The sequence below is a fragment of the Zonotrichia leucophrys genome, chromosome 22 (genome assembly GCF_028769735.1).
Source record: "Zonotrichia leucophrys gambelii isolate GWCS_2022_RI chromosome 22, RI_Zleu_2.0, whole genome shotgun sequence".
Taxonomy (NCBI): Eukaryota; Metazoa; Chordata; class Aves; order Passeriformes; family Passerellidae; genus Zonotrichia; species Zonotrichia leucophrys.
The window spans coordinates 840,190-850,573 of record NC_088191.1 but is presented as its reverse complement, the minus strand read 5'-3'; the positions used below and the strand labels follow the sequence as shown (position 1 = coordinate 850,573).

General features: G+C 53.1%; 1 protein-coding gene across 1 annotated transcript; it reads right to left on the bottom strand.

Moving 5' to 3' along the window:
- Window positions 1–1,691: 1,691 nt before the first annotated feature.
- On the bottom strand, window positions 1,692–4,304 carry BOLA3 (bolA family member 3). The gene is made up of 4 exons (XM_064731172.1): window positions 4,231–4,304; window positions 3,720–3,843; window positions 2,921–3,009; window positions 1,692–1,824 (listed from the first exon to the last, which is right to left on the bottom strand). The coding sequence occupies exons 1-4, from the start codon at window positions 4,258–4,260 to the stop codon at window positions 1,759–1,761; spliced, it is 309 nt and encodes a 102-aa protein (XP_064587242.1). The 5' UTR covers window positions 4,261–4,304; the 3' UTR covers window positions 1,692–1,758.
- Window positions 4,305–10,384: the final 6,080 nt, after the last annotated feature.

Genomic DNA, 10,384 nt, shown 5'->3' with positions numbered 1-10,384 from the left:
CCCGGCTCGGAAACCCCTCCCGAGCTGCTCTGGATGCCCTCGGGAGGTTCTGCAGCGGGGATCGCCCCCGGGACGCCGGGGGAGCTGAACATCCGCGTTCCCTGCTGAACAAAGCCGTGTCCGAGCAGCACCGGAGCGTCGTTCCCGTCTCTGGCGGCTCGGGAGGGGGCCACGGTCCCAAATCCAGCCCCACCCCAGTCCCAGCTCTGCCCCAATTCCTGCCCGAACCCCAACAGCATCACCAGCCCCGGTGCCCCGGGAGGGACGGGGACACCCCGGGCAGTGCGGCCGGGACGGAGGGACGGGGGAGCGGCGCCCGGTCCCGGATCACGGCGGGATGTGGAGGGGAACAGCCAGGCGGGTGCCCTGACCGCGGGGCCGGGGGAAGGACGGACACGGGCGGGAGCATCCCCCGGGGCAATGGATACCGACAGAGCATCCCCCCGGGACAACGACTACGGACACCGAGACAAAGACCACGGACGCCAAGACAACGACTATCGACACCGGCAGCCATGCCCGCTCGGCACCGGAGCCCCGGCACCGCCTCTGCCCCTCAGCGCCGCGACCGGCCAGGGCCAGGGGAAGGACGGACACCGCCCGGAGCATCCCCGGGCCGAGGAGGGCGGAGATGCCCCGAACCTGCCCCGCGCAGGCGCGAGGCGAACGCTCCCGGTGACCGCGCCCGCTGCGCCCAGGCCCCGCCCCTCCCGGAACGCTCTCAGCCAATCACATCGCTCCGTCCCGCCCTAGCCCCGCCCCTCATTATTTGCCAACAAAGCAAGCCGCTCCTTGCCCCGCCCCTCATTGTTGGCGCTCGGCTCCCATTGGCTGCGGCCGAGAGGGCGGGGCTAAGCATGCGTATATAAAGCGGCGGTGGGCGCTGTCGGCTCAGTTCGGGGCTGGCGGCGGCAGCGGAGCGGGACGGGAGGAGCGGAACGTCCAACACCGGAGCAGCGGCAGCGGCCGGACCCTCGGGAGGAGCGGAACGTCCAACACCGGAGCACCGGCAGCGGCCGGGCCCTCGGAACCGCCCGCCCAGAGCCGCGACACGGGGCGGGCATTGGAGGGAGGTTGGGAGGGACCGGGATCCGCCGATGCGCCGCTTCGCGCCGCCCCTGCGCCTTTTCTCGCCGCCGCCTTCTCGGTACCGGCCCCTCCAAACGGGAGTGGGACCGGCCACCCCCACCACCACCCCCGGTTCAGCAAAGGTAAGTAAGAACTGCCGGGGCACCGAGGGACCACGCCGGGCCCCCCCAAACCGGAGGGGCTCGACCACCGCCCCGGCCTGGCCAAGGTAAGGGGATGGAGAACACGGCACCCCCAAATTGGGGTGTCAGACACCACCCCCGGCTCAGCAAAGGGTAAGGACAGACAAGCCCGGGGCACCGAGGGACCACGCTGGGCTCCCGGATCGGGGGCTCAGCCACCGCCCCGGCCTGCCAAAGGTAAAGGACAAAATAAAATTGGCAAAAATCACATGGAATGCTGTGGCTGATCTCTGCTGGTTCAATGCGTCGCTCGCCACACGCACAAATCACAAAGCCCCCACAAGAGTGGGGCTGGGACCCCCAGAGACTCCTCCCCATAAACCCAAGCACCCCTGAAATGGGGCTGGGACCACGAGAAATAATAATAATAATTAATAATTAATAATAGCCATTCCCCAGGATGGAGCACAGGGCACGGGGTGGGGTTCACGCCCAGGGGGGCAGCCCTGGGCCCCTCCTGGAGCTCTTTATTGTGGCCGGGGCAGGCTCAGCCCTTGGGGGCCGAGGTGAAGATGCGCAGGCCGTGCATGTGCTTGATCTCCTCGCTCAGCGCCTGCAGGGCAAGCGCAGCTCAGGGCAGGCTCTGGGCTGGCCTTGGAGAGGCCTCAGCCCCAGCCCCACAGCCAGGGGTGCAGCCTAGCCCAAGCCAGGGGTGCTGCAGCCTGCACCCCATAGCCAGGGGTGCCACTCACCCATAGCCCAGGAGTCACCCACCCCATGGTCCTCTTCCCATCCTCTCTCCCCCATTCCTCGTTCCCTTCCCTCATCCCTTCTCCCCTTCTCCCCATTCCCTCTACCCCATCCTCTCTCCCATTCCCTTCCCCCATTCCCTTCCCATCCCTCTCTCCATCCTCTCCCCTTCCTCTCCCTTCCCTGTTCCCTCCCTCTCCCCATTCCTTTCCCTTTCCCTCTCCTCCATCCATTCCCTCTCTCCCTTCCCCCTCCCCTTCCCCTTTCCCTTCCTCCCATTCCTCCCATTCCCTCTCCCATCCATTCCCTGTTCCCTTTCCCCCTCCCCATCCCCTCTCCCCTATTCCAGCTGTTCCCTTTCCCTCTCTCCATCCCCTCTCCCCTATTCCAGCTGTTCCCTTTCCCTCTCTCCATCCATTCTCCCCTATTCCAGCTGTTCCCTTTCCCCTCCCATCCCTCTCCCCATTCTCTCCCATTCCCTCACTTCCCATTCCCTCCCCTTCCCTTCTCCCTTTCCCTCTTCCTTCCCCTTCCCTCTCCCCATTCCCCTCTCCCTATTCCTTTCCCTTCCCTCCACCCTTCCATCTCTCCCATCCCTCCTCCTCCCATCCCTCCCTCTCTCCCATTCCCTCCCCCATTCCCTTCCCTATTCCCTCTCCCTTCCCTCTCCCCATTCCGCTGTTCCCTTCCCCTCTCCATTCCCTCTCCCCTTCCCACTGTTCCCTTTCCTCCCTCCCCTTCCCTCCACCCATTCCAGCTGTCTCCCTTTCACCTCCCCTCCCCTCCCACCAGTTTCCTTTCACCCATTCCTTCACCCTCTTCTCCTTCCATTCCTTTCCATTCCCATCCTCTCCCTATTCCAGCTGTTCCCTTTCCCCTCCCTTCCCTCTCCCCTTCCTCCTCATCCCTCCCCATTCCAGCTGCTTCCTCCTCCTCTCCGTTCCCTCTCCCTTTCACACCTGTGTCACCATCCTGTGCTGCTGCACCGGCCGCTTCTCCCGGAACTCCTCCGACTCCACGTGGATCTCGTACATGTCACCGCAGCCTCCTGGCAACCAGGGCCAATTAACGCCAATTAACATCAATTCAAATCCATTCAAATCGGTTAAAGTTGAGGCTTGAGCACCCTCACACTCCTGCCCCATCTGGGGATGCACACAGCCTGGGGGGGCTGGAGACTGAGTGGATTTAAAAACAAAATCTGGGTTTAGGGCATTAAAGAGCGGGTTAAGGTAGAAAGAGGGGGTTTAGGGCAACCAAAAGTGGGTTTAGGACAATAAAGAGCAGATTTGGGGACCAAGAGTGGGTCTAGAGTAATAAAGAGCAGGTTTAGGGCAATAAAGAGCAGGTTTAGGACCACAAAGAGTGGGTTTAAGGTAGAAAGAGTGTGTTTAGGGCAATAACGAGTGGGTTTAGGGCAACCAAAAGTGGGTTTAGGACAATAAAGAGAAGATTTGGGGCAACCAAGAGTGGGTTTAGGGTAATAAAGAGCAGGTTTAGGGCAATGAGGAGTGGGTTTAGGGCAATAAAAACCAGGTTTAGGGCAATAATGAGTGAGTTTAGGGAAACCAAGAGAAGGTTTAGGGCAATAAAGAGCAGGTTTAAGGCAATAACAAGTGGGTTTGGGGCAATCAAGAGTGGGTTTAGGGCAATAAAGAGCCGGTTAGGGCAATAACAAGCCCATTTAGGGCAACCAAGAGCAGGTTTAGGGTAATAAAGAGCAGGTTTAGGCCAACAGAGAGCGGCTTTAGGCCCTACCTGAGATGTCCACCACCTTGATGGCCGAGGCCCGCGGGAACTTCTCCCGCAGCAGCCGCGCCAGGCGCGACTCCCCATCGGTACCGGAGGCCAAACCCCGCCAGGAGCGGCAGCGCAGGAACAGCTGCGGGAAAACGGCCCTGAGAGCCCCGGGGGGACCCCAAAAACACCCCGGGAACCGGGGGGAAGGGGAAGGGGCCGGAGGGGGGCACAGGAATGGCGGAACCCCGGGAGATGCGGGAGAAAGAGGGACGGGAACGGGAGCTGCCGTCACCGGAGGATCGGGCGGCGGGAACGGGGCCTGGGGAAGGGCGGGAGGGGTTACCCGTGCCTGGGGACATTGTGAGGAGCGGGAGCACCGGGAGCGGTACGAGGAACGGGGGAGCACCGGGAGACGGTGGGGAACGGGCCCGGGGATGGACACCGGGAGGGGGCCGCGGTTACCGGCACCGGGGGGACGCAGGGACAAGGACAGAGGGACAGAGGGAGCCGGGGACTGACGGGCACTCACCGGGCCCCGGCTCAGCCCCGCCGCCGCCATCCCGGGGGCGCGCCCGGGGTCACCTCCGCCTCAGCCAATCAGAGTGCGCCTCTGGCCAAAGGGGCGGGGCCAGCGCTGCGCCGCCAGGAGCGCCCCCTGGCGGATCGGAGGATCGGGAGAGACGGCGATGGTCCCACAAAGGGAACCCACAAAGGGTCCGAGCCTGAACCCACCAAATTCCCCCTCCCGACCCCACCAAATTCCCCCTCCTGAACCCACAAAATTCCCCCTCCTGACCCCAAAAAGGGCCCGGCATCACTCCATAAAAAGCCCAATCATGACCCCACCAAATTCCCCCTCCCGACCCCACCAAAGTCCCCTCCCGACCCCACCAAATCCCCCTTCCTGACCAAAGGCCGGTACACTCCATAAAAGGCCTCCTCCTGATCCCAAAAAATTCCCCCTCCTGACCCCACAAAAGGCCTCATCCTGACACCCCCAAAAGCCCCATCATGGCCCCATCATGGTCCCATAAAAAGTCCCCTCCTGACCCCATAAAATTCCCCCTCCTGACCCCAAAAAAGGCCTGTCATCACTCCATAAAAAGCCCCCTCCTGACCCCACAAAGGGCCTCATTCTGACCCTACAAATGGTCCCCTCCTGACCCTACTAAAAGGCCCCTCCTGACCGTACAAATGGCCTCATCCGGACCCCCAAAAAAGCCCCCTCTTGACCCCTCAAAAGGTCCCACGCTGATCCCAAAAAAGCCCCGGCCTCACTCCATAAAAAGCCTCCTCTTAACCCCCAAAAATTCCCCCTCCAGACCCCACAAAAAGCCCCCACCTGACCCCAGAGAGGGCATCATCCCGACCCCACAAAAATCCCCATCCCGACCCCACAAAAATCCCCATCCTGACCCCAAAAAAGTCGCATCCTCCCCCCCACTCCATTCCCATATCCAGGTTCCCATTCCGATCCCCAAAAGGATCCCAAAATGATCCCATCCCTTCTCTCATCCCATAGATGGAGCCCCCATCCTGATCCCCCCCTAAAGGACCCCCAATTCCCATACCCAGAACCCCATCCAGACCCCCCAATCCCAAAAACTCCAACCCCAAAAACCCAAAAAATCCCAATCCCAAAACCCCAATCCTGCCCCAAATTCCCACACCCGGACCCCCAATCCCACAAACCCAAATCCCAAAAACCCCAACCCCAAAAACCCCAAAAACCCCAACCCCAAAAACCCCAACCCCAAAACCCCAATCCTGCTCTCAATTCCCATTCCCAGATCCCCCAATCCCAAAAACCCCAACCCCAAAAACCCCAAAAACCCCAATCCCACAGAAATTGCAGCCGAGCCTGGTGTTGAGTGCAAAAAATAAATATAAAATTTATTAAAACACCCACAATATTTTAAAGGTATCGGGAATAATAACACAGCCCAACTCAGAATAAAATACAAATTAAAAATAAACAACAACAGAACAAAAAAACCCCAAAAAAACAAAACCAAAACCGGAGGGGAGGATCCAAACTTGCGATTTTTAGGAATCCTAAAAAATAAATTTATTGAAACATCGGGGGGGGGGGGAAAGAAAAGGAGGGAAAAGGGGGAAAAAAACAACACAGAGAGAAAGGGAAAATGATACAAAATAAAATTATCGGCATCGATTTCCTGTCCTAGGAGTATCTACAGTTTAATTACATGTTAATTAATTCATTAATTAATTAATCCTATTGCCTTGAGACGTGGGAAAAAAATTCTACCGCTCCTCGATCGCCCCCAAACTTCATTTCAAGTAAGCCCAGAGCGAGCCCAGAGCCCAGCCAGGAACCCCAAAGGGGTCGGGACGCCCCCGGTGCCTCCCCGCAGCTGCTGCTGCCCCAAAAAGCGCCAGAACAGCCCAGAAAAACGGCAAAAACACCCCAAAATAAATCCCAAATAACGCCAGAACAGCCCAGAAAAACGCAAAAAACCCCCAAAATAAATCCCAAATAACGCCGGAACAGCCCAGAGAAAACTGCAAAAAACCCCCAAAATAAATCCCAAATAACGCCAGAACAGCCCAAGAAAAATCCCCAAATAAATCCCAAATAACGCCAGAACAGCCCAAGAAAAATCCCCAAATAAATCCCAAATAACGCCAGAACAGCCCAGAGAAAAATCCCCAAATAAATCCCAAATAACGCCGGAACAGCCCAGAGAAAACTGCAAAAACACCCCAAAATAAATCCCAAATAACGCCAGAACAGCCCAGAAAAACTGCAAAAAAACCCCAAAATAAATCCCAAATAACGCCAGAACAGCCCAAGAAAAATCCCCAAATAAATCCCAAATAACGCCAGAACAGCCCAGAGAAAAATCCCCAAATAAATCCCAAATAACGCCAGAACAGCCCAGAGAAAATGGCAAAAAACCCCCAAAATAAATCCCAAATAACGCCAGAACAGCCCAGAAAACGCAAAAAATCCCCAAATAAATCCCAAATAACCCAGAACAGCCCAAGAAAAATCCCCAAATAAATCCCAAATAATGCTGGAACAGCCCAGAGAAAAAATCCCCAAATAAATCCCAAATAACGCCAGAACAGCCCAGAGAAAACTGCAAAAAACCCCCAAAATAAATCCCAAATAACGCCGGAAAAGCCCAGAGAAAACTGCAAAAACCCCAAAATAAATCCCAAAAAACGCCGGAACAGCCCAAGAAATGCAAAAACCCCAAATAAATCCCAAATAACGCCAGAACACCCCAGAAAAAATCCCCAAATAAATCCCAAATAACGTCAGAACAGCCCAGAAAAAATCCCCTCAAAAAATCCCCAAATAAATCCCAAATAACGCCAGAACAGCCCAAGAAAAATCCCCCCAAAAATCCCAACATAAATCCTAAATAATGCTGGAACACCTCAGAAAAAATCCCCAAATAAATCCCAAAAAGCACCAGAATAGCCCAGAAGAAATCCCAACATAAATCCCAAAAAGCACCGAAATATCCCCCAAAAAATCCCTACAAAATACATCCCAAAAAGCACCAGAATACTCCCAGAAAAAAATCCCCAAAGGAATCCCAAAATACATCCCAAAAATCTCTATAATACCCCAAAAAAATTCCCCAAAATAAATCCCAAATAACACCTGAACAGCCCAAAAGAAATCTCAAAATAAATCCTAAAAAGCACTGGAACACCCCAGAAAAAATCCCCCAAAAAACCCCAAAATAAATCCCAAAAAGTGCTGGATTGCCCCAGAAGAAATCCCCAAAAGAAATGCCAAATAATGCTGAACACCTCAGAAAAAATCCCCCCAAAAATCCCAAAATAAATCCCCAAAAGCCACAGAACATCCCAGAAAAAAATCCAAAAAAAAACCCAAAATAAATCTCAAATAACACCTGAATAGCCCAAAATAAATCCCAAAATAAATCCCAAAAAGTACTGGAATACCCCCCAAAAAAATCTCAAAATAAATCCCAAAAAAAAAAAAATCCCAAAATAAATCCCAAACAATGCCAGAACCCACCAAAAAAATCCCCCAAAAAATCCCAAAAAAATCCCCAAAACTCGCTGGAATACCCCAGAAAAAAATCCCCAAATAAATCCCAAATAATGCTGGAACACCCCAGAAAAAAAATCCCTGAAAAATCCCAAAAACATCCCCAAAAAATCCCAAAAAGCGCCGGAAGAGCCGCCCCCGCCTGCGGCCCAAATTCCCAGATCCCAGAAGAAACGACGCTCGGGTGGTAAATTTGGAATTGCCATGGTGCAAAAAAATAAAATAATAAAGTAAAATAAAATGAAATAAAATAAAATAAAATAATAAAATGAAATAAAATAATAAAGTAAAATAAAATAAAATAATAGAATTTTAAAGAAAAAATTCCAAATAAAATAAAATAAAATAAAATAAAATAATAAAACAAAATAATAAAATAAAATAATATAAAATAAAATAATAAAATAAAATAAAATAAAATAAAATAAAATAAAATAAAATAAAATGAAATAAAATAAAATAAAATAAAATAAAATAATAAAACAAAATAATAAAATAAAATAATATAAAATAAAATAAAATAAAATAAAATAAAAATAATAAAGTAAAATAAAATATTAGAATTTAAAAGAAAAAAATTCCAAATAATATAAAATAAAATAATAAAATAAAATAAAATAAAATAAAATAAAATAACAAAATAATAAAATAATATAAAATAAAATAATAAAGTAAAATAAAATAATAAAGTAAAATAAAATAAAATCATAGAATTTAAAAGAAAAAAATTCCAATAAAATAAAATAGAATTTCCAAAATAAAATAAAAAAAATTGAATTAAAAAAATTCCAAATGAAATAAAATAAAATAACATTTCCAAAATAAAAAATCCCACTGACCCAAAACCCCTCCTGGCTCCCAGAACCCAAATGAGGAAATTGCGGCGGGGTCGAAAATCCCTGAAGGAGGCGCAGAAATGGGGAAAACCCGGGCGGGAAAGGGAAAAGGAGGGAAAATGGAGACGATCCTGGATCCCAGAAATTCAGGAGAGGAGCCAGAGGTGCGGGAAAGGATCCCGGAAAGGATCCTGGAGATGCGGGAGAGGATCCCTGATCCCGGACGGGCGGCACCCGGGGCTGGGGCTGAGGTATCTGCGGGGGGCGCGGGGGGGAAGTAGCACCAAGAAACCCCAAAAAAAGGAAAATCAACCCAAAAAAAGGGGAAGGGGGAAAAGAAAGAGGCAGGAGGAGCTGGGGGGAGGCGGGAGGGGGTGAGAGCGAGGAGCTGCGGGGGCCTGGACAGGGCTGGACACGGCTGGACATGGGATGGACACGGGATGGGCATGGGATGGACACGGGATGGACACAGGATGGACATGGGATGGACACAGTGATGGATGCTGTGATGGACATGGTGATGGACATGGGATGGACAGAGTGATGAACACAGGAGGGACACAGGCTGGACATGGGATGGACACAGTGATGGATGCTGTGATGGACACGGGATGGACACAGGATGGACATGGGATGGACACAGTGATGGATGCTGGGATGGACACGGGATGGACACAGGATGGACGTGGTGCTGGCGCAGTGCTGAGCACCAGGAGCACAGGGTTGGTTCCTCAAGGTTGGTGCTGAAGGGGAACAGCACCAGGACTGAGCTTGGCCAAGCGGTGCCATGGGGGTGCCCAACCACCGTGTCCATGCTCTGGGCAACCACCGTGTCCATGCTCCATGCCCAAAAACTGCATCCATGCTCTGTGCCCAACCACTTTGTCCATGCTTTGGGCAACCACCATGCCCATGCTCTGTGCCCAACCACCATGTCCATGCTCCATGCCCAACCACCGTGTCCATGCTCTGTGCCCAACCACTGCGTCCATGCTCTGGGCAACCACCGTGTCCATGCTCTGTGCCCAACCACCGTGTCCATGCTCTGGGCAACCACCATGTCCATGCTCTGTGCCCAACCATCATGTCCACGCTCCATGTCTGAGCACGCCCATGCTCTGTGCCCAACCACCATGTCCATGCTCCATGTCTGAGCATCATGTCCATGCTCTGCGCCCAACCATGATGTCCATGCTCTGTGTCTGAGCACCATGTCCATACTCTGTGCCCAACCATCATGTCCATGCTCCATGCCCAACCACCATGCCCACACGCCAAGCCCACGTGTCCAAGCCCCTTGGCCGAGCGCTGTGCCCACACACCCCAGCTCAGCCCCACGCCCGCACATTGTGGCCGAGCACGGTGTCCGAGCACCGTGTCCGGGGTGTGTGGCCAAGCGCCGCGTCCACACCCGAGCACCACCATCGAGCACCACGCTCAAGCACCGTGTCCACAACACGTGGTCAAATCACATCGTGGCCGAGCACCATGGGCCGTGTCCAAGCACCACGGCAGAGCACGGCTCCAGGAGCCACGGCCAAGCACCAAGTCCAAGCACCAAGCAGAGCACCCGTGTCCATGTGCCACGTCTGAGCACAGTGTCCACCCATGTCCGAGCACCACGTCCACAGTGCATGGCCAAGCACCAATGTCCACTCACCATGTCCAAGCATCATGTCCACCCAGCATGTCCGAGCACCAATGTCCAAGAACCAATGTCCGAGCACCAGGTCCAAGCACCATGTCCAAGCACCCTGGCTGAGCACCATGTCCACACATCATGTCTGAGCACC